The sequence below is a fragment of the Labrus mixtus genome, chromosome 21, assembly GCF_963584025.1.
Source record: "Labrus mixtus chromosome 21, fLabMix1.1, whole genome shotgun sequence".
Classification (NCBI taxonomy): domain Eukaryota; kingdom Metazoa; phylum Chordata; class Actinopteri; order Labriformes; family Labridae; genus Labrus; species Labrus mixtus.
In genome coordinates, this window is record NC_083632.1 from 16,412,209 (window position 1) to 16,437,104 (window position 24,896).

Genomic DNA, 24,896 nt, shown 5'->3' on the forward strand with positions numbered 1-24,896 from the left:
TATTTACCACCTCTACCATTAATCCCTGTTGCCAGGGCACATTGTCATGCATTGGCTTTGGATTAATCCATACCTAGAGATCATGCCTTTGTCATTGAGGTAAAGGACATCTCCGTCCAAATTGAAAATGAATTGAATGTCATCTGGTTGTCTGCGTATAATTAACAACCACTTTTGCTCATTAAGGATCACATCACATCCATGAGTTATCATGTCTCCACCCAAAGAGGGTCACAGTAACCTTGGCCATTGCTGCACAAATCAAGCTTGTGATGCAGAAAGGTATTGTTAACTTATATCATTGATCTCAGGACCAGAGATCCTCGGCCAACACATGACATGAAATCACTGTTAACTGGATTGTGCTGGGAGAATGTTAAAGAAAAGGAAGAGACAAAAGAGGGAGAGGAGGGCAAGAGGCGCTGAAAGACCCTGGTGAATCTAATCATGTGCCCTCCAACTTTCTCATTCCACCTTTCCAGCCTAATGTGTGTTACTCTCCAGTCCAGTCCAGTCCAGTCCAGTAGAGTAGTGCGCCTCCTTCCAGTTTACAGTTTTCTCTCCGTCGTCTCTTCTCCTCTCTCTTATTATTTTCTCCTGTCTCTCTCTTTACTCTTAATTCTTCAGCTCTTTCTCTCTCTGTCCCTTTCCTTCCTCCTTTCCTCCGTTTTCTGTCTTTTCCTCTGTGCTTTACATGTTAGTCCAAGTCTTCTCTCACTGTCCTTCCCAACCTGACTTGTTTTGTGTTCAATTGTCTTCTGTCCTCTGTCCTCTGGCATTGTAGTGGTTTGAAGTCCTCTCTTAATTGTCGTGTTTGAAACCTGGTTGGAGCTCCAGGTGTTCTGTGATGAATGGTTTTGTAATTGGTGAGGCTGCCGGACACTGCCCCAGCTGACACACAATCACAGGACAGACTCATGTGAAGTTCCATTACTGCAAAGGAAAACACATTTTAAGATGAAGAATGTCTCACTTTTAAAATAATAGGGGCTTTGAGATTCCAACCTAGCATGGTCTCTTGTCTGTGATCTGTGGCAGCTCTGTGCCAGTCTACTCCAATGTTCAAAGATCCCGTCTGTCCTCCGTGTATGCTGATGACCCCTGCCTCTTTGTTCACATTGTACGACATGTTAGCTGTGGTTGTGTTTGAAAGCGTGTGAGAGTGCTTGAGTTACAAATGAACCCCAAACCTCCCATCTCCAAGGGAACCCTGACTCTCTTTTATTTCTCCCCAGTCAGAGCAGCTTGATCCTGGGGAGTCACTGGAAGGCAACCTGCTGAGTGTCAAGAAGCCAACAGTGGGTCGCACGCACTCCCTGCCCAACGACAGCTACATGTATTTCCCCCCGCAGTCAAATCTGGCTCCAGCACAAGGACAAGGACAGACACCGGGGCCCCAGCACATACTGGGCACTAATAGGGCCCAAGGAGGTAATTTTCAAATTTGTCTTCCTTTTGATTTGATTTCTCCATTAGTATGTGGTGGCCATTTCTGCTCTGATGGCGTATTATTGCTTCTCGAATTCGACCCGTGGCTTCTTTCCTGCGTGTCATTTCCCTCTCTCTCTCCCTGATTTGCGACTCTGTCCAGTGTCCTACAATGAAAACAATGAAAATAATGTATGACATCTCTGATACTACGTCCAGTTTTATACAGTCTGTGTTTCACCATAAAAATATGGACAGGCATTCCTCCATAGTTTCACCTTGATGAACCAACACACCTGATGTTATTTTCCAGTCAGATTTAATCCATCGCTTGTCATGTTCAGGCTCCAGTGTCTCAGTACGTTCGCAACCTGAAGAGTCCTCCCAGCAGCTGACTGTTCCCAGAGACTTTTTCCGACCCATCAGCCCTCACAGCCACTCGGACTCGGAAAGTATACCACGATTACCCCCTCCCAGGCGCACACACACACTCAGCCGGACCCTCCGTAGACAGGTGAATAACTCATAGTATTTATTTTTGTCACTTTACTCTGAAATCAGTGAATTGGTCTTCTTCTGTTGTGATCTTTATCGTTTGCAATGAAAACTTTTTTTTTTATGTCAGTAGTTTTTAGTTTTGTTTTTCCTTCAAAATTTGGGTATGTGACCCTGACACATAAAAAATGGCTTCATCCTGAATCTGTTTCCTTATTGCATGTTCTAAACAGTGTCACTTTTCTTTCTCCTTCTTTCTCCCCCTTTTCCTGGTATTCCTTTCTCTTGCTAACGTATCTGCTCTTTCATTCACCTTACTGTATCTGTCATTCTCTGACCTCAGCTCAGTTGGGCCCAAAAGCCTCCTGACCCTGAGCTACTGCACAAACACAGATACTCCTGTTTCTGAAACAGTGACAAACTTCAGAGAACGCTTGGCCTTTCAGAAACACTGGACTCCATTTTCATTTCCAGAAGACAAAACGATCCAAGCTTCTGTCCCTTTGTCACTCATTAGAATTAGTGTACTGCTATCCATCAGCCACAAAGCATCTCAAACTCTCTGCCTAAAGGAAACTTTGATGGGACCTCAAAGGTATTCATCTTATACAATCCGCAGGAGCTGGGTGTTACATTATATCTGTTAAATATTCAGTGACTGCAGAATAGAATGTATTAAAGCCAGACGAAGATGTTTTTGGCAGAGAGGTTGTCCCACAATGCAGTGCACTTACTACACCATAACCTATACAACTCAGGGGATTGCTACAGAACAGCAAGTGCTGTCCATATGCATTTGGCCATTTTGTACCCACAGTACCACAGTGATGGAGCACTTGTGATTTTCTATTGACTAGGCTAGTGCTTTAAAAGTACATAGTTGTTAACTGCTAAACTCTGCTTAAAAAACAAACTTGGTAACTTTTTGGTAATGTTAAAGTATACACTTTTGTGTTGTGGTACTGTGGCTGGTGATTGGCCAGGTCTAGTGTGATATCTTTCACCACCAGGTGTCCCTGTGGTCACATTGTTCAGGCTCAAGCAGGGAAGCCCATGACTACAAACAATTCTCAAAGAGCTTTATAACCAATGCATGCTTTTTCCTCATCTCTGTACATTCAAAATACTTTGATTCACTTTGAGTTCTACTTTCAAGTCATTAGTTCATGAGAACATTTTGAGTTTCAGCAACCATTGTGCTTATACTAACCCTTCCTCTCCTACAGCAGTTACATATTGTTTACCCTCTGACTATTGGCCTCAACACTCTGGATGGTTTAGAGATAGGAGTGACAGAAGGGAAAACACTAATGAGAATTTGGTTGCAAATTTATTTGAAAACAACACAGCTGATTCTTTACAGGGTTTTGTGTGAATGGTCAAAAGTCAGAGGGTCAGGTTGTCTGGTTCAGAGTTCACTGTATCAGTGTTGAGTAACTGATTTTTACCATCCAATTACCAAGACTTCTCTGAGCATTACCCATTGGGCAACGGTGAGTTTCTTTTGCTTTAAGAAACACTGATCGATATTTCATGACAATTTTTTATGACATTTTAAGACTATAAAACTTACCAATTCGTTGAGAAAATAACCCTTTGTTTTCGGGATGTTATGATACATTAAAAAAAAATCGATACAAATAAGGGACAATTTAAACCAATAAATAAATATATATTGTGATACTTGTTTTCTAACCAGCAGAGGGTGCTGTCTGTTTAGGCTTCTCTTGATCAATGTCAGTAGCTAAAGAAGACGCTGAGGACACTTTCAGAGTCACTGAAATCTCTATAACTTTCCCCGTCAGTGCCATATATGTATTCATTTGAGGATTAAAAAAAAAAAAGAAAGTAGAAAAGTCAGCACACAACATCATTTAACCTCTTTTAATCTACGTAGAGCAGCAAGAGTACAGACAAGCAACGAGCGTGTTTCAGAAAAGAGCCTTACATTAAGTGTGCTGACTTTTCTACTTGCTTGTAAGTCCTTTTGTGGTTGTGTACCTGAAGAGTTTTGTTTGGGTGTGCTCCTTTTTCTACTGTTTGATTTGTTTAAAAAAAAAACATTTTAAATAACAAACTCAAACAGCTGTTTTTGTAAGATATTTATCAGTGTCACTTTTTATAAAGAAAAAAAATAAATTTTTAGTAACTATGCAACCTCACAATAAAAAAGTTTTACTTATTTGTACTAAGAAAAAAATATATTTTGCATATTTATTGTCAGATAATTTGAACCAAATAGTTGTATTTACTCATAAATCGACTTCGATCTCTTCTTTTTGAAAAGTAAGAGAGAAAGAAAATCAGGATAAAATCATATCGTAATCCCAATACAATGTTACATTTTGTATCATGATTTGAGTGTATCATTACATCCCTACCTAGCTGTTCCTTTTGAGTGTTGCATTTGAAGTCAACCCACCTCCTCCAATAAGAAAAACCAAGAGAGAACTCTGGGAAAATGCCAGCAATACTATGAACTCTGACCCAAACTATTGCTTCACATCCTCATCTCCTTAAATTAACTAGTCTCCCCTTTCATTTCCCATTTCCCTAAATTCCCCCAACCCTGTTCATCACATATTTACCTGCATCTCCCCACTCCTCTCTCCTAATCCCCCACCCCCCACCCCCATTTTACCACTCCCTGCTGCGTCTTCCAGGTCGCAGTGTCTACTGATTCTCAGGAGGCCCTGTGTTCAGAAGACAGAGGGGAGAGCATAGAAGGACTTGTGAATGTGGCTTCTCTAGGTCTCCCTCCATCCCCCTCCACCACCTCCTCCTCCTCCTCCTCCTCCTCCTCCACCTCCCCTTCACCCTGCTCCAATCATCATCAGCAGCCTGCGCTCTGCCTGGTCCCAGCCACACCTGGTGCCTCCCCTAAACCCTCGCGCCCCAGCAGTGTGCACATCCAGCTTCACGACCAACACTGCCTCGCCTCCTACTCTGGGTCCTCCTCCTCGATTCCTCCACCTTTACCAGCCAGGCTGCACCAACAGGAGGAGGCCTCTGTGGATCAGGAAGTGTCGCTCATCACCTGTGCTGGTTTTGCTGGCAGTGATGACGTCATGGCAGAGGACAGTGGCGATGGCAGTAATGAGGGTTACAGTGACTACCCAGGCCACCAGGAGAGTCAGACTCCATGTTTGAGGCAGCTGAAGAGATTCCATAGTGTTGACACACATGGCCGCAGCTCCCTCTTGCCCCAGCCCCGCCCTTACTCCTGGTTGGACGACCCGCGACGCCACTCTGTAGAAGTCTGCTCCTCAGTGGAGTCCAGCCCCCAACGCAGCACCACCTCCACCTCCTCTGGCTTTGTGTCGCGGGCCGACAGCCTTCAGATCCACAGCCAGACCCCGACCCAGACCTCACTGCTCTCACCACGTCGCAAGAAGAAGATGAGCCCACCCTGCATCTCTGTGGACCCCCCTGAAGGACTAGAGCCTCATTCTGGCCTTTACCCCAGCCTTGGTGGACTAGGGGGGATGGGGCTGGGAGGATTAGGGATGCCTCCTCCTCTGCCCAGCCGGGACAGCTGCCTGAGGAGGAGAGCACCCTCTAGTGAATCCAAGGACTCCTTTGACCTGGGAGTTGGAGAGGGATCGGGACAGGATGGAGTCTCGCCAACCCCCAACACCAACCCCAAGCTATTGACTCTTCCCAGTTTCTCCTTTGAAAAGACGAGCTCTGAGCACTGAACAAGCATAGTCAAACACACAAACACAAACAAACACACACACATATACTGACACACACAGCTGGACGAAGCCTCCACACACACAAACACACGATGCACTCTGTGTATCTGTGATGGTGATAGTTCTAGTAATAATGCTGTAGAGAGTAATAATGGTAAACTACAAAGAAACAGTTAAAACATCCTTTGTTTCATAAGGACTGAAGTACTGTAGTAGTGTGACCATCCCTTGTCTTTGTATTGTTACTGCCAAAACAACCAGAGAAGAAGATACACGAAACAACAAAAAACATGACTGTTTCTCTTCTGCTATGCCTGCATGCCACTGGCTGCAGCTTCACCCAGAACTTCTGGAGTGACATCGGCACCTGGGATCTGGCGCCCTCTGTGGCTGCTATCTGAACTGCCTGGTGTTGCACAGGGTGGGCTTTGCCCGGTCAGTGGAGGTACAAAGCAATATGAACGTTTTAGAGACACTATTTTCTTAAATTATTGGGCCATAGTGTTTGTACAGAATGTGTTTTTTTTTTTTAATTTCACTCAGTAGTTATCTTTTCGTCTTTCTTTGTGATTTTCTTTTCATTTGTTGTCAAATTGTTTGTCCTTGTTCTTTTTTTTTTCACTGTAGGATATTTCTAGCTTTCTTGGTTTACTGAGGAACGTGAACGTTTTTCAAAGTGCTGAAAACTATGTATTTGTAGGAATAATATATAAATATATATATAAAAATCAAGTCATTAAACTGAGCTTGGATTTTTAAGCACACTCATTAGAGCTTGGTGGTTTGATTGTTAGAACAAAAAGAAGGCTACATTTGTTGTTGTTTTTTTCATTGATTGCGTGATTCTCTTGAGAGCCTCTGAGCGCAGGACGTGAAGAAGACTGAAGAAAAACACAATTTTAAATTGATTATAGAGTTTCTCCTCATTTATTTATTTTTTACATGACTTTGAGTTTGACTTCATAGAAGCTGCTCATCCAATCTTTCATCTTTAGGTAGTGTTTGTGTCTGCAGCAGATTCTTATCCCTCTGGACATCAGAGCCTGATTTCCATCCCTCACATTTTTTTCATTTGAAGAACGGACACATGACTCTTAGTTGCACAAACACACAAGCATAATAAATATGAACTCACGACACAGAGTGGACAACAAAGGTAAGTAAAATGTCAATAGTTTTTTGAAGAGCAGATTTATAGAAGGGACTTCTAACTATACAAAAAAAGTGACATAAATGAAAAAAGATAAAACTGTCTTTTTCAGTGTCTACATTATCTGGTAACGACAAGTGATGGTGTATGTGACTAAGAGATGCCAACTGCTCAGCCTGCGTACTTGTGTTGGTTCAATGGATCAAAGTGTAACCTACGACTTACAAAGCCCTGACTGCACTCTCACTCTATTATGATTATCAATTATCATTATCAATGAAAGAATCAAAATCAAGCTGATGGTACAGCAGGAGTCTCCTGTTCAGAAGGAGAAAAGGCAAAACAAAAGTCACCTGGATGTAAATCTAGTTTTCATGTTTACAGGTCTTGGAAGAGTCAACTGGATATGTTAAAAAAAAAATCAACTTCGGGTAACTTACCTACCTCATCATGTGAACTTGAGAAGCCTGTGATTAGTTTGCGACCCTTCTGTCTTTAGAATCACAGCTGCCTAGTAGAACACACCCAAACATGTTGCATGTTTTAATGTCCTGTCAATTAAGTTCACAAGATGCCTTTGTTTAAAAAAACCTCTTTCCTCAGCCGTTATCAGCAGATGAGTTGCAGCAACAAGTTAAAGAGCTTCAGCTGTTTATTGTCTGAGAGGAATGTTAATGTCTTTAGAGGTGTGTACATTTTCCTCCATTAGTAAATGTGTCCTCTCTGTCACAAAAGGTTCTGGCTTTATAGATTAATTTCACTGTTGGATTCACATGTAGCCCAGGCTTAACTATGACACTTTTATTTGAAAAAAAACATTACTTTTACTTTGAAAAGAACATGTAGTGGAGGTGGTACTAAAGAAATCCTTTTTTCATACTATGCATGAAGATGATTGAAACATGACAAATACAAACCTATCTAGCTGTCTGATAGGTCACTACTAAGGAATATTGCACTGTTGTATCACAGTGAGAACGACTCGTGTATGAGAAGCTGAGAAGTGTTTACACACTTAGGCAGAGAAAATGTGGTAACAGCCCAACTTATGATGTCGTCTTTTAGCACAGACAGACAGCAGCGATGGTTGAAGAGATGTGGCAACACAAACCAGGAGAGATAGGAATGTGTCTAATGAGGAGCTCCAACATTATTACACCGCAGTCATTTCTGCTGTTACTGAGAGTTGTGATAACGAGCAGGATAGATTCATTGAAGCAAAGATTCTTCTTACATGTAAACATAAATGTCAAGTCAATTATCAAACCAAAATAATACAGGAAAAAATGTTGCTTCTCTGATATGCTTCTCTGAAGTGATTTCTACTCCGTTTTTAATCCTTGTTGAGTCTAGAATTAATATATGTGTGTCAATAAAGCATAGTTAAAAAATGAAAATCAATAATCCTACATCATTCTCAAAGTGGGTAGATATCCGCTGGACCAAAAGGAAACTCTCAAGATTAAAAAAAACAACTGCCTTTACTAACTGATATAAGGATACAATGGCATATTTATGTCACCTAGAATAATTTCCAATCTTTTGTTCTTGAAGCCTGTATCTAAGAAAAGCTGAGCCCCCAAGGACCTCCAAAAAAAGTAAAACACTGCTGTCAAAAACTGTTTTTGTTTACCGAGTTAAAATCCCAACAGAAATATTCTTACACACAAAAATAAATACTTCAAAGCATCTGATCGATGGAATTATCCTTCAGTTTTTTAATTCTTACGGATGTTTCAGAGACAGGTGAAAGACGGCGTTCTGTTTGATACTCTAATACGAGTTCTCCAAACTGCATACCTCAGAGATGGAGATATGGCTGCAGGAGAAAAACGTTTCATGTTTTTCTGTCTTATTATATACATTTAAGAGTATCTTTGTCTGCACAATTTAAAATATATTTATCTGGTTTCAGTGGGGACACAACTCACCTGAATCACAGCACAGCACAAAAACAAACCAGACGCACGCACACACACACTCATCACATATCAACATCCAAAGTGAAAGTGAGTCGTGAGCAATGAAGCTTGTAAGCCACAACAAATGATGCATGACAGATAAACAATAAATAACGCTTAAGATTCAAGGGTTAAAAATGAACAAACATTCAACTAAACTTGTGAGATAATTATTACCTGTTTATTTAATTAAAGTCACAGAGCTAGGAATTCCATTTTCCAAAACATACGTATATGCCAAAACAAAACCAGAGGATTGACTAACAACTTGTGTTGCTGTACTTAAAGAAATAATATGCAACTTTCCAATCTTAAAATAGTAATTATAAAGGTCGACTTATTAGCACAATAACTATAACAGAGAGAGAAGTGTCTCTTCAATGTCCACAGCACGACCCTGTCGCCTGTTTACTGCAGTATGTAACTTTAGCAGCGGGCCGAGGTCATCTCACGAGAGAGCGTACAGCTTTACAGCACCAGTTCACACACAAACCTTCAGCTGGAAAGAAGCCAGTTCCAGTACCTCTATACAGTTTGATTAAATGGTGATCGATGAAGCTAAGAAGAAAAAAGGACAGCGGGGCCGAGTAAAAAGCAGAGTGTACATCCCTGCAGATATTATTCATAACAGACTGCTCCATTAACATGAGCCAGTATAGTTATCAGTGTCATCATCGTCTCATGTTTAGCATCTTTACCAGGTGTAGCAAGTCTAACTCAAGTTACGTCCCAGGTTTGCATACAAATAAATGAATTAATCCATCTTACTCCAAAAAGCTTTGTCTTTCTTTGTCAATTTTCTAGTTAGCTTTATTAATTCTGAACCTTACAAACCTATCTCAACTAAATCACCCTCACCAATGTAGCCATTTAGCTACGACCTGTATACAGTAAATCATGGTTACAGTTGAAAACAGATGCACATACTCCACTTGCAAACGGTTTGAAAACATTGAGCTGAAGATGCTTACAGATACATATTTGCACAAAATCCTGTAACATTACTCTACCCGGTCAGTCTTCATGGTTGTTTAGCAACTCTCGCTGTGCCGTATTCAATCAATCAATCTTTGTTTGTATAGCGGCAATTCATAAGAAATGTTATCTCAAGGCACTTTACAAAAGAGCAGGTAAAAGACCTTACTCATTACTATATTATCTACAAAGACCCAACATTGATTGATGCCTGTAAACAAATGGCAAAACAGCACCAGGTGTGACTTTTGACAGTGCAGTTGCACTCAGAGACCTTCGGTGGGCACCAAAGCACACCAAACTAAAGTCATACATAATATTGCTTTAAGGATTCATTTTTCTAGAATTCTCTAAAACTTTTCAAACCTCCTCAATGTATACATTTTCTATATGTTGCTAGATTAGCAATTGTTTGTCTATATGCCTGGTTTGTGCCTCTTTATTCAAATGATGACATTAACAGGAAGTGACACGGCAGGTTTGCAGTATGTTCCCCAGCTCATGCAGTTCACATGGACCCCAGTTTCCTTTGGTGTCATAATGTGATAGGTGTTAATGTTCCAGCCAGTAATGCTATCAGTGCATTAATGTGTGTGTGAATGGATAATTGCGCCATGTTGAAAAAAAAAAAAGCAGTTTGAGTGATCAGAACTTTAGAAAGCGCTTTATACAGTTAGTATACTCAGATATTACATATTTTAATACTAAAAATGCATTAAAGAAACTCACTTGAAACTGTAAAGTAGCTTAAAAAAATCTCATTTTGCAGCACAGAATATTTATTCAAATAAATTGAGTCTATGAGAAAAACCTTCATAGTTTGGGATTTTTTTTTGTATTAATTGGAAACTTAGTTTTGTACCATGAGGAGAGATACAAACCTGGGCTACAGTTGGTGATATTTTGGTCCTTTGTGTGTTTCCTCCTCCAGGTGCCTTATCTCATTCTATATACTGCATAATACAATGATACAATGGAGTTGTCATCAGGAGCATGCAGGCCAACTTGTGTCAAAGCGAACGTGTCTCAGTAGGCATGTGTGTGGACTGCACAAACACACACACACACACACACACACAAACTGGTCTACTAACAGTATCTTCTTGACATGGATTAAAGCTAAGAACAATGATAAAACAAGCAATCCTAAAAGACTGCTTGGAGAGTCAAAATAATGCTTAATGAGGAGAGTCTCACTACTCAACCAATTAATATTAGATATCCAGATTCAACTTACAAGTAACATTATGCAATATTTAACAGATGTCCAAATAATGTAGTGAGCAGAGTTGATTTATGGACCTAATTGTTTTTCAAGATTTAACCATTCTACACTCTTCTTGCTCCCGTGAGCGTCTTAATCATCTCTCAGTCTGCACTGGAAGCCATGCATGCACAAATTATTAAAAAATAGAAGTGTTAATGAAATGATAACAGTTCAAAGACAACTTTTGAAGTAGAACTCTTTTCTTAAGATTCTTAAGCTTGAAATGGGGTTCCTTAAAAAAATATTATAACATTTCACAGCAAACAGTTGATGGCATATTCCTTTTTCATTTTTCCCTACTACAAATTTTCAGTTAAGTTTTCCTTGAAAGAGAAACTTGACCAAAGACTGCAGAGTGTGAATGGTTGTGAATGTGTAGGTGCAACCTGCCATGTAAAAAAAGTGCTTTGAGTAGTCAGAAGACTAGAAAAGTGCTACACAAACTCTCAAGTCCATTTACATTAATTTGCTGACATGCAACTGTTTAGCAGGTATAATGTCTACACTTAACAATCTTAGTTAGAACCCTTGTAATCAACAATAGTAAAGCTGGAGAAACGTTCATGCCATACAATCCCAGTAACAACATATACTGTTAGGGTATTCAAACCTGTAACCTAATGGACCATGTAAGTCTCAGAGACACAGTCATACTGTCATTTCCACCCAAAAAGCCATTAGTAAACAATTAACAAGTGTGCTACTGCTGTTGGCTGTGTGCTGAGCCATTTTGGATAAAAAGTGGTGTTCCATAAAAAAATGATAATAATTATGAAATAAATACAAAATGTGCTCAATATGCTCAAAAATAATAATAATAAAAAAATCTAGTAAGACAGTAAGGATATTGAACATTAATGCATTTGAAAACAAATTGATACCAATGCAATTGGCGTCTTAAACTGAGAGGGAGCCAACTTAGTGTATCTTACATTGTACAGTGATCAAAAAAGTGTCAAAAAATAAAAGCTTGGTATAGATCGGCAGAGTCTATTATATATAACAATTAGGAGAAAGATCAGTTTTAGATGCATTATGGTAAACAATGTCAGCATTGTCTATAGTCATTGAGTAGGTTTTTGTTTTATTTAGCTGTGATTTATTTGCTGACAACCAGGTATGTAGGGTGTTACAATCAGATTGCAAGATTGCTAAATAAGTGATGTTTAGGCTTTGGATGTATAATAGTAAAATCTGCATAACAATCAGACAAATTGAGAGGAAGATCATTAATGCAAATAGAGAATAAAAGTGGTCCTAAAGTTGAGCCCTGAGGCACACCTTTCTGCTGGTGTTAACACATTTGATTTACACACTCAAAAAAACACACATTGCTTTCTGTTGTAAAGATGCAAGCTAACCCATAGCAGTGCATGTTGAGACATACCAATTTTATGTAGTTTATCCAATAGAAGATAGTGATCGACCAGATCAAAGACTTTAAAGAGATCAATAAATATTACCCGTGTAAGTTGACAATAATCAGATGCTGAGAAGAAATTGTTAGTAAATTTTAAGAAAGCAACAGTTGTGGAGCAATTTGATTTGAAACCAAATTGATATTGAGAATGGACTTTATTATTGTTAAGGTACTTTGAAGGTTGATTATAAATATTTTTCTTTTCAAACACTTCAACAATGGAGTAGATAATAGGGTAGGGTTAGGTCTATAATTATTAGGATGAAGTTTCTCGTAACCCTTATGGAGAGGCGTAAACACTATGTGTACTTTATGTGAACAACACATAAAGTAGATATAACTCAGAGCTATGCTGTGAAATCTCAATTAAATTAAGGCAACTATTGTCAAGGTGACTTGTTACATATCATTTTACTTTATAAGCCTCATTAAAGTCAGGATATCAACCTTGCCCACAAGGAAACGACTGAAAAAAAAATTAAAGAAGATAGGAGAACAGCACCTCTTTGTTATGTTGGCAAACTCATAAAGGACGCATATTGCAGGTTAATGGGAGACAAGAAAGTACATTCTGCTTCTTTGGGACGGCAAAAAAAAACCTTTTGTTTGCTGTCAACAATCACATTCACAAGTGTGTATCGATAACAGAGGGGAAACTTGAAGTTAAGTTCACTGAGCTGTGTCTTTAAGCTGCAGCATCTATTCAACTCAAATACAGTAAACTATATAAAATAAAAATACTCTTCTAAGTCTAAACAGAGCTTTGAGCAGCCCCTTTCCGTTTTAATATCATTATTATTTTTAACATATTTTTGTAAATCCTTACCTAGTGAGAGAAATGTGACTGCCCTATACCAGTAGCTTGAATATTGGATTGAATGGAGTTAGTGTCATTCTCATGCACATATGTAGGTACTCGTTGGTGCGCATGGAACAGTACTTGTTTTTAATAATGTAGCAGAGAACGCTGACTCACAGCTGTAAGTACATAAAACATCAGGCACAGTCTGTAGCCAGAAATTAGCAGGGTCACTTGCTTAGAGATTCCCTCTAAGTTCAGACAAGACAGCATGACAGAACATAGAACATTTATAGATAATAATAATAATAATTTGGTCATAAACAGCAAGATCCTATATAGTTCACACAGTCACATCAGATGAAAAATTCATTTTTGTGGTATACAAATGATAATTGAATAAAAAAAGGCTGCTTGCTAGTCAATACGTAGTTTATATATAAGAACATATATAAAGAAAAAAAACAACAACAGTGAAACAAAACTACATCAACTATGCCAATAACCATATATTCTTATTTAATTGTTAATCAAGTCTGTCATGGAATTTCATTTTCATCATTTTACAATATATTTGACACATCAACATTACCCAGCAAACGGGTGGAAGGTGTCCATATCTTTTAAAGGTTTCACCTTTCCTGTTCAGAATATAGGTTCTTTTCTCCATAGTGTAACAGTTACTAATCTCTCTCAGCCACTGGATCACCTGTTGTCTCTCAATATTTCTCCACAAGTGTTAAAAATATATATTTTTTTGAATATAAGAATAAAAATAATAAACCCCAAAAATTAAAGTAAAATATTTTCAACATACACACACTTACGTTTGAAAATCCTCTGACTTCTCTAATGAGAAATTGGATTCTGGATTGGCCGGAGGAGCTGTTTACCAAGGCTGAAGCTGTCGAACCTTTGACTGAAGTTTCTTATCAGCTAGTCTCTGAAGTTAAAGTACGGAGAAATGTCTCTCTCACGCTGAAACTGTTCCGTCACTTGTGGGAAGGGTGTTCAATCTCACCTCCAGATCTCCTTTGAAAATGTCAAGCTTTCTCTGGAAGGAGAGGAGAGCTGTTGCCAAATCAGAAATGGAATTGTTTCAGCCATGCAGCTTTAAGTTGAGCTCATTAAGGTGTGCTGTGATATCAAAAAAGCAACCTATCCATCTTGTGCTCATTCCCTATCGAATGGACCCGAAGCGTCCCAAAGCATTTCCTTTGCCAAGCCATCTTATGTTGTTGTGCAGCAGTAGGTCATTTGCATTTGCTTCAACTTCTCTCTGAAATTCTCTCAGCAGGCGATGCTGATGGGATGATGAAGCATTGAGGAAGTTGATGAGTTTAGTCATGTGCTCAGGACTTCAGAAAACACTTCCTTTCGAGTGGAACAGTCTGATGGGTGATGCAGTGGTATGCTATGAGATCAGGATTGTCTTGTTTTATCTGTGCCACAGCCCCCCCTCACTCTTCCTACCAGGGCGGGGCACCATCTGTACTGACTTAGCTTACCTGTTTCAGATCAATCCTCCTCTTTATCAGCATCTCCTCATATACAGTATGTCCTCTCCTCTTGTGTGTGTCTCAAGTGGTGTTACACCCAACAGGTCCTCACAGATCTCTTTTTTCTCTTTGTGAAAAAGTCTTACACCATAAGCGGGGCATTATCTGTTACATCTGTAGACCCATCAATAGCTAAGGATATGCATGGACTACGGACATAATAATTTGATAATGATGATGATGACGATATTTAGAATGGGTTTGATGCTGATGTTGATGGTGACATATTAACTTTACTTAAAAAATAATAAACAAACTACTTTGACTCTGTCCACTGCCTGTCAGCACCTGTGTCCAATGTGACTTAAAACTGTTCATTGCTGATGTTATTTCCTCCTCTTTGTTCCTTTGCTTGTGTTGTAATTACTCTCTGATGTATGTAGCTTTGGACGTTTAGCGTCTGCTAAATGAACTAGATGCAAGGAAGCAGAGATGACAGCGCGTTCAGATAAATTTGGAAAAACCAAATGCAATGTGTCCTGATTGTTCCAAAGAGAAGGAAAGGTGTGAAGTTACTTCTTGACTATTTTTTATATATCATGATTGTACATGCCATTGCACTTGCCTCATCTGATCCCACAGTGTACTTTTAGAAGCATTATGTAGGAATTGCTTTTGGTAAACTGTGGCACTGCTCATAGATCTCTGACTGCAACTGCACTGTTGTAAAGAAAAACGCATTGTGCCTCCCTTCAAAGACAACATTTGTTGACATTAAAATGGCAAAGATGTTTTGAGAAGCCAAAGAATCATATCACTGACAAGGTCCAATATTTACTCTAGTCAGGCTTCCTGCTCAGTCACTCTCTCTTTTTCTCTTCTTAGCTTCATCAATCACCCTCCTCTTCTGTCTCTTAGCCTCAGCCATTGTCGTACTGAGACAGGCTAACTGGCTTCTTTTTACCTGAGCGCTGGGGAATAACCAGTGTGGTAAGCACTTCTCACGAGAACCACGACAAAAATGAATATAGAGCTGATAGCAGGCAAAGAGCACTCTGTGAAAAAGGGATAGGCCCCATTTTTTCCTGTTGAAAGTCATTGTAATATTAGATCAACTTTGAAACTACTATTTTAAGTTGGAAGGGTTACACAGTATTGCATCAAAGAATTTAAACTAAAGCAGTGCACTGATGCCAAAAATAAGATGCAAGTTACAACATGAGAAAAGTGTTTTCTATGAAATCCACTGACACACACAAAGGTTCTGGAAAGAAACAAAGAGAGTCACTCTTAAAAAAAGATGTATTGGTGGAGCTGTCAGCAGAGTAAAAGATTCAAGCAGTATATGTTTCAGTTGAAGAAAAAAAGAAGCACACAGCTAAATATTCTCTCTGTTTGTGATCCATGATTCATATTTATTTAAAAAGTTGCAGTGGTTTCAATATTGTGCATTAAACTAACTTGGAAGACTATTGCCAGACACCATGAATTTCAGTCAACGCTTTCATCACCTTACTAATTAGAGCTGGTTCAAGGCCTTGATTTGTTTTTGTTAAAGAGCACATAATGAACAGTTTGTAATGCCCTGGAAGAAATGTCCCAGTACATTCTGTAAAATCCTCTTTAATAAACATCAAAGTTACTTTGGTGCCCAAATATCTCGCTGTGAAGGTGAATATGTAAATGATGCGGAAAAAAAAAACCTAACATCTATCTTTGTGCGTAATGACACTGATCTGATGGTGTGCCTCAGGAAAACAGCAGGTAGAAATGTTTGTGTCAGCAGAGGAATTTTTAATGATCCTGTCAGCCTACCTCATACACCGCTGGGCACTGAGGTCCTTCATGGATGGCAACTTCAACCTTGTGACATTCAGAGAACAGGAGTTCGCTGAGCATCCAGCCCTAAGGGGCACCATGTTGACAATCAGACAGGAGGATGTGGTACTGCCCTTCCAGACTGCCTAAGGTCTGCCTGTCAGAAAGTTCAGTATCCAATCAGGGGTCTTTTAAGCTCTAGTACTTGCACTTGGTGACAAGCTTTGTATGGAGTGTTCTTCTTTGTCCTTGGAGAAAACTACTGTCTAAACGTTTTACTTTCTTTCCTTTAGGATCCAAGCAATATGCCATGATATATATATCCATCAACTTCCAACAGCTAAAGCCATATGCAACATTTGAAGCTGTCATCTGGAATCAACAGTGTTTAAAGTTGATGTCAGATTGACTCTGTGGAATCTAAGACAGATCTGTGAACCTGAGACTTATTTTATTCCACAAATCAAACAGCAAAGTGTCTGATTGATTGTATAACTGTTGCGCTCTATGGGGAGCTCAGTGGCAGTATTCTGAAAGGATCTCATGATTCAACGGCACCGCTCAATGATAAAGTGTTAAGCCGCAGTGGAGACTGCTGGTAGAGATAATAAAAAAGAGAATCAGAGTCTTTGGGTTGATGCTGTGAATGGTTCATAACATGCTGTGATACTAGTAGCAACAGTGTTTTAGACTGAGCATGCAGCAGCATAGTGTTGCTAAGTAATGATGTCCTAATTAAATATAACTGATGTGTCATTGGAGAAAGAGTCATTTGATAGAATACCAGGGTGGGAGGGCTTTAGCAAGCTGTCTCAGTATCAGTATCCAGCTCCTGCAGACACATGTTGAAGTGTTCTTGGGCAAGACCCTGAACCCTGTGTGAGTGTGTATGAATTCATTAGTTAATACTGATGGACACTTTACATAGCAGTGTATAGTGGACCTCCCTCATAGATTCAGGAAGTACAATACGCCTCAGGAGCTGCTGATCACGTTCTGCTACATAATTCTACATAATCCAGGTTCCATGTTTGGTAGCATCTACCACCAAACAGGACAGAATCAGGCTGCAGAAAAAAAGCATTGATGCTAACTTAATTCCACATCACAGTTTAAACTCCTCCTGTCTGGTAGGGGATACAGAGCACTAACCGCACACACAATGAGACAGAAAAACAGTTTCTTTGCACAGGCTGTCACTCTGACAACAGCTTAACAGACACAAAGCATCAGAACTGTCACTGTGTGAATAAATCCGCAACACAACCCTCGTTGAATGTTATTTATCTTTACTTTACGGTCACACACTTATCCATGTAGATATTATTATCCTCGTCCTCTGGCATCAATCTATCCACACTGCTTTAATGTAAATACTGTAAAACGATCTAATCCAATACTGCATTTATCATAATGTTATCTTCCTTTTAATGTTTATACATAGTGAGCACACTTTACCAGTTAAACTCGTTGTATGTGTCCTTTCTGGCCAATATTATTCTTGAACTTAGAAACAAGAATCTCTTGGATGATGTTTCAATACATCACAGTCATATGTGCTGTTACAAAGAGTGAACTTATTCCTGCTTCTGAATGAATGTATCTACAAATGTAAAGATTAAGCTTTGGTTATGTTATTGAACCAGCCGTCTAGTCTTCTATATTTTTTGTATCAATGCAGGATATACTCTGTACTTTATTAAGCCTGTAGCTTTTCAGTGGACGAGTCACTGATTTGTTTGTTCGTGTACATGAGAGATCAATCCACATCCCCTGAAACAATCGTACACACTTTGGATAAGGTGAAAATAACGTTAAAGTTAACTGTACTACTGCGGTGCTCACTACAGACATACACGGCTGAATTTTGGATCCAACTGGCGACTAAGCTCGTCCTCCCGCCTCCCATCTCACCTACTCGGCTCTGTGCTTTGGTTGGGTAATATATAAAACCTTGGATTTAGATTTTTCTGTTCATCTGTAGTGACGAAGGGCACAGCAGCCCTTCAGCATTGTGCTGATTGTGCCTAGAGGTTTGTTTACGTTTCCCCTCAGAGCTAACCAGATGTGACGTTTTGAAGGTGTTGCTCTTGATGCCGACTGTATTATTATTTTGTTGGCACAAATTATACAATTTTCACCAATGTCACCAGAGGGGCTCCGTAACGTTTTGCTCAAGTACAACTTTTAACAGTTACATTCCACAGATCTTCATCGCATCAACACAGTTTTTTGCTGTTGTTACAACATTACGACTTTCCGACCTGAAGAACGACTTCCCAACTCGGAAACTTGGAACACCCGAGCAGCACATGAATGCAGCATGAGAGCCGCGATGCATTTACGTGGTGGTTCAGTATGACCAGTGTGCTCCCGTTACATGGCAAATTTTGGAACATACTACAAACTCAATGTGATGTCATTTTAAATACAAATAGTATGAAAGTTTGCGGTGTTAGGCACTGCTTCTGTGTTCTAGCAGCTGCTCCCTGTTTCCCCACCTTGTGTGTCAGCTCCTGATTGAACTCACCTCCCCTGATTGTCTGTATATCCCTGTGTGTCTTCCCTCATGTTGACAGTTTGTATCCTCTTCCTCCTTGTTAACTTGACCTTTTTCTTGTGAGTTTCTTCTTGTGTATGAGGTTCGCTTGCCTTTTGACCCTTTGCCTGCAACTCTGGATTTATTTGCTGTGTACTGAACCCTCATGGTTCTAGTGTACCAGCCTTTTAAGCAATATCTCTCTTTCTTAGTACTTATGTAACACAAATATTACAATATACCAGGATTTATTTTTAATTTATAAAACATTAGTACTACTTCCTGTTACAAAAAATGTATTTTCAATCAAATATGTTGTACTACATGTAAATTGTCACAATCAGTTTTTAGTGCTGTCAGTAAATAAAAAAAAAAAAAAAATTAATCAGGCGCCGGTAGCGTAGTGGTTTTGTGTGGAGGCTGTGGTCCTCCAGGCGGGCGGCCCGGGTTGGAATCCGATCTGTGGCTCCTTTCCCGCATGTCGTTCCCTGCTCTCTCTCTCTCTCCCTGATTTACGGCTCTATCCACTGTCCTATCTCTCCAATAGAGGCACAAAAGCCCCCCAAAAAATCTCATTCATAACAGGATTTTCATCACAATTAATCGCATATATCCATAATGTGAGAAGGATTGCACTACAGTTAGATTAGCTGCATAACCCTGCTTCTAGTTGGTTATAGCTTCCATGTTTTAATTGGACTGTTTTTCATCAGAGTGAAAATCACAATTTACTTTTATCTAATCGACTGTGGCTCAGTTGGTAGAGTCGGTCGTTTCTCGACCGGAAAGTAGGCTGTTCGATCCCCAGCTTCTGCAGCTACATGTCCGATGTGTCCTTGGGCAAGACACTTAACCCTGAATCCTGCTGCTTCATCGAAGAGATGCAAGAATGTGTATGAATGGAATAAGTTACTTCAGATGGTCTCACTACATAGCAACCTCTGTCATCAGTGTGTGAATGTGTAGGTGTGACATGCGGCGTAAAAACGCTTTGAGTAGTGAAGTTGCTTCCCTTTCGCCCCTAAAGTCAGATTGCAACTAATTAGTGTTTTTTTCTGTAATTGAACAAACTAAACACGTTATTTTGACAGCCCTAATATTTTCTTTAATAAGCTTCATAATTTCTTTAACAAACAGACTCTTTCAGAGTAATTTGTGTATTTGTTGGGGTCTAGTTAAGTGCTCCACTGAGAATTCACTGCAGCAGGATGGGGCATGTTGGACTGAATCAAAAATAAACCACATGGTCCATTTACATCCTAATGAGTTAGAATGTCAGAGCAACAGTTTGACCATTTAATCCCTGGATCCAAATTGCTCCCACAGGCTGTGCCATCAGTGTGTGCTTGTGTGTAAATTAAAATAATGCCAAGTTGTGTAAAAGCAATTTGATATTGTTGATGTGTAACAGCAAAGCATTGTACAGTGGTGAGTGGTTTCACTTCTACTTCCTCAGAGCACCGCAATTATTAACCTGAGTGACGTTCAGAGAGCTGGACCTGATTACTTTATGTTTCTCTTTTTATGTTGTTCATCGCCTCTGGACAGGAAGTTTAGTAGGACATTATTCAGGACTATAACTATGCCTATAACTTATACATACCATCTATTATTTTATGTTGCCTGAGACATGACCTTCTTTTGTGCATTATTGAAACACACTCACACAGAGACAGACACACAGCTGGGCACTGAAAGCTTCTCTATAAAACAGACAAGCTGCTGCCATTGTGTTTGTTTTTTTAAGTTTAGCTTTAAATGTAGTTTTTTAATGGAGGCATTCTGCACTAACTGAAGGAGACTTCTGGTTAAATCAATTAAAGTAAGTTTCCTTGAAGGGACTTTGACAGGCCAATCAGATGTGACCTTGTAATGTGTACCATATATATTAGATTGGAAAGGTACCTTAGTTTTCAATGATGTTGTATTTCATTAGTGACGGAAATGAATCTGATTAAGTTGATTTGGCACAGTGTCCTCACTTGAACTACAAAGGAAAGGAGGGGGGGGTGAGCGGCCATTACGGAGGACAAGCATTTCAGGACAAAGGACGGAGGCACAGCAAAGTAGCAGACAAAAATGCACTCCTGAAATGAGAAGCCAACCCAAGGCGTGCCAACTGACATGCACCAAACACTCCTCTATGATTACAAGAAATGAAGCCTGCAGTGGCCTTGCCTCCAGCTGTCATATCCTCGCCTGTGACCGTCTGACTAATCACAAGCTTATCTGTTCATGTCCTGTTTCTAGACTTGCCCATTTAGTTCTCGTTTCTCTCAGCCACAGAACCTTCGTTTGATAATTTTGAATTCGACACACTGACTTTAACAGATATGATTCATATTCAAATGTGTAAAGAAATCCCAGTTGAATATTCTAGCATGCCAGAACAGGAGCAGAATGGGAGGTTTCAACTTGTAAAGCTTCCACACTTATTGATAATGGCGGTCCTTCAAGTAAAAAATATGCAGATTTATTTTTGGGCCTTGCATGCTATCTTACTTGTCTTTGTGGGCCGGATTCATAGTGTCAGTGCAGATTGTATTCTTTGAACACAGCCACAGCCTCTTGACGAGACAAACAACGGGCATATCCTGCACGCGGCCGTAGTTTGGAGACCCCTGCTGTAAAGTATAAATTCTCAATTTAGGTAATTTGATTCGTTCAGAATTGTTCAGTGGTTTTTCAGGCTTCATTTCCTCTGGCAGTGATGACTCTTTGTGGAATCTGACAATTCAGGTATGCAAAGATTCTGTTTTGGATTTGTTTTGCCTTCTATATTTTATCAGTCTGTTCCTGGTCAGATCTCCGATTGAGGAAAACCTCAAATCCTGCTCAGATTAAAGACCCTGGAAACCCAGACACAAGTGACATAATCAGACCACTGAATAGTTATTGTGAATGGTGAATTCACTGTATTTACTCAGCACTTTTCTAGTCTTCTGATCACTCACTCTGACTCTGCCACTGAGCAACAGCCGCAGCGTTTGTTATATCTTTAATGGTATCAGACCTCAAAAGGAGTTTAAATGGTAAATGGACTTGAGCTTGTATAGCGCTTTTCTGGTCTTCTGACTACTTTAAGTGCTTTTACACCGCAGGTCACACCTACACATTCCCAACCATCGACACACTGATGGCAGAGGCTGCTATAAGTGAAGTACAGTAACAAATCCACAGTCATACACCGTAGATGAAGCAGCAGGGGCATCTTGGTTAAGTGTCTTACCCAAGGACACATCGGACATGTGGCTACAGGAGCTGGTGATCAAACCCCCGACCTTCTGGTTGACAGACGACTGACTCTACCATATGAGCCACCGCTGCCAATGTTTAAATGGCAGCTCCTTAGTTTTTTATCTCTTCGCCTGTCTTACTAGACAAGCACATGGAAGCATGGAAAGCAAAAGCAAATTGCACTATTTACCATTACATCACTTTTAGATTCTCGGGGGGGGGGGGGGAAACCTCACATGCCAAGGAGAATAAATCAAGCTCATTGTTCAACTTGACTGTGATGCAATGACCTCTACCTCGGTGAAACACTTGGTGGGCTTAACAAGTGTTTTTTTTTATTGTTGACGGACTGTCTTTAGGACTCTGAGTAATAAATACAAGATGAAGAATAAATACTGTCATTTTAAAGTAAATGAATTAATGTGAACATATAAAAATGAAATGAGTAAATATAACTAAAAATTCAAATTAAAAAAGTAACAAAAAGTGGTTTAAAACGTTTTCCAATGTATGAAAGCTTGTTTGTTTTAATCTCTTTGTTAGCCTTTTTTAATCATCTATTGTGACACTATCTAAGTGTTAAAGGGCTAAATTATGGTGGTCCTGAAGTGCAAAGCCCAACAGCAAATAAGAAAACACAACGACATTAACTTCTATTGGAAAAGGTAGGTACCAGTGGACCACCTTCAAGTAAGTTAATAAAAGTAATGTTTTTGTTGCTTGTGGAGTCCGCAGTCTGGGTTTTTGAAGTGTTTGTGCATGTAAACATTATATCATATTATATATTATATATATATATATATATATATATATATATAGGTTCTACCACTCTTAAAAGAAAACCCTTGCCTTAGGGTCTTTCTTGATATGCATGAATAACTCAATGATATCACAGCAGATGTTGTGGCTAAAAACCCTCAGTTTTAGGAAGCAACAGAACAACAAATGCTTGGTCTTCCTTGCTGAATTTAGGCTACAGCATAATGGATTATAACGAGGTGACACCTGCGAGTTAGTTCAGGCAGACGACTCAAGCTGCACTCATTTCACAGTTGACATGCTTCATTATCCACAATCCCCTGACAACACCTCCTCCTCTTTGTTTTTGTTGCTTATGCTTTAGGAGTCGATCTGGAGAAAAATGAAAGGGATGGCAGAAATACATGCTGATTTAATCATATAAATAAACCAATAGAAGGAAAGGAAAAGCCGCCTCAACACATTGTCATTAATGAATGAGCATGCATGCCTAAATGAAACGCTCCATACTTCTTATGTCAGCATACAGAATATCAAAAAAGACATACAGAGAGAGAAAAAAACTAAAGACACAAACGTGCGTGTTTTTATGAGTGTGGGAACTATGTCCACTCATACTTTAAGTGCTTTTTACACCGCAGGAACAGTAAAAATGTGTAGCCTTTCATTGTTTTATTAGGCTATCTGTTGTCAAAAATTTGAAAACAACAAAAAGTAATGTATTACACCTCTAGAACAGCACATTGCATTTGTGAAAATTGATCGCCTGGGAGAGAGAAAAAGAGAGCGACTTCTGTACTGCTGCAGAGGGCAGAGCACAGCAGAGGTACTTTTGAGAATCTGATGAATTCTTCATTAACCTCGAAGACTGACTCGTGGCCGCTCAGGAAATCGTAATGCATGGGAAAGCGTCACAGACCAGAAGAACGTAAAAGAAATGTTTAATAATATATCAGACCTCTAAAACAGAACCGAGATGGAGGGCGGACTGGAGACACAGGTTAGGCACTCAGAACTGAAGGGTGCTGCCTTTAACCCCTGAAAGTTTTGAATGTAGACCCTTACATGAGGTTTAATAAAGCATATCGCTAAATATTCAACATCCCTGCTCTGCTACGCTCCTATTCACCCCTCCCTCTCTCTCTCTCTCTCTCTCTCTCTCAGTCACTCGCCCTACACTGTAAGACCAAACAATAAAAGCCTGTTGGGTTGTGTGAACTTAGAAATTCAAAATAGTTATTAGAACACGTTCTTAGTTTCAAGTAAACAATGCTCAACCAATTTAATTATTTTTTGTATTCTCAAATGATTTGATCAGATCTACATGACGTCACGGTCATGTGTGTACGTGCTTTCACCAAACCTGGTGGAGAGTCCGCCATGTTTGCTCTCGCATCCAGTCGGTAAGAATGAGCCAGAGTGAACTTTGCAACTTCAGAACAATTTAGACACACAAAGGAGATATTTTTTTAGTTTGAGACTGAGACTTTTGAAGTGACTTTTGTTCGGGCATGCAGGAGTTTTCTTTCTCCACTCTGCTAAATGCACTGACTGATGTAGCATTGCTGCTATCTTTGACCGCGCTAATCCGGTGAGTAATAATTTTTTTTTAATGGCATTTTGATACCGTTTCTTGGCTTTGATTCTTTTAAGAAAAAGAAAAAAAATAAGGGGAATAATTACTTTATTTAAAGTAGTGAATAAAAAAATTCCCTGAATATCAATAGGGTTGTGTACTTTCCTTTCCATATTTTTCAGCTGAATGAGTTTGTCCTTTTTTTTTTTAAATGTCTGCTTCGGGCACATTGTCATTCTGTGGGTAACACTGAAGCTCAGGTCGTTAATGTGTAA

The 24,896-nt window shown here is 39.5% G+C and overlaps 1 protein-coding gene across 13 annotated transcripts in view; it reads left to right on the forward strand.

The window, feature by feature from the left end:
- cacna1g (calcium channel, voltage-dependent, T type, alpha 1G subunit) overlaps positions 1–6,389 on the forward strand; it is a 165,655-nt gene extending 159,266 nt beyond the window's left edge. For 12 of the 13 annotated variants that reach the window (XM_061028047.1, XM_061028049.1, XM_061028040.1 and 9 more), the window contains 3 exons: positions 1,236–1,431; positions 1,773–1,942; positions 4,587–6,389. In XM_061028047.1, coding sequence (XP_060884030.1) covers positions 1,236–1,431; positions 1,773–1,942; positions 4,587–5,621 — 1,401 coding nt within the window. In that variant the 3' untranslated portion in view covers positions 5,622–6,389. Of the gene's footprint in view, positions 1–1,235; positions 1,432–1,772; positions 1,943–2,266; positions 2,519–4,586 lie in introns of all 13 variants that reach the window. The other variant, XR_009665915.1, reaches the window with a different exon arrangement.
- The last annotated feature ends 18,507 nt before the right edge of the window (positions 6,390–24,896 follow it).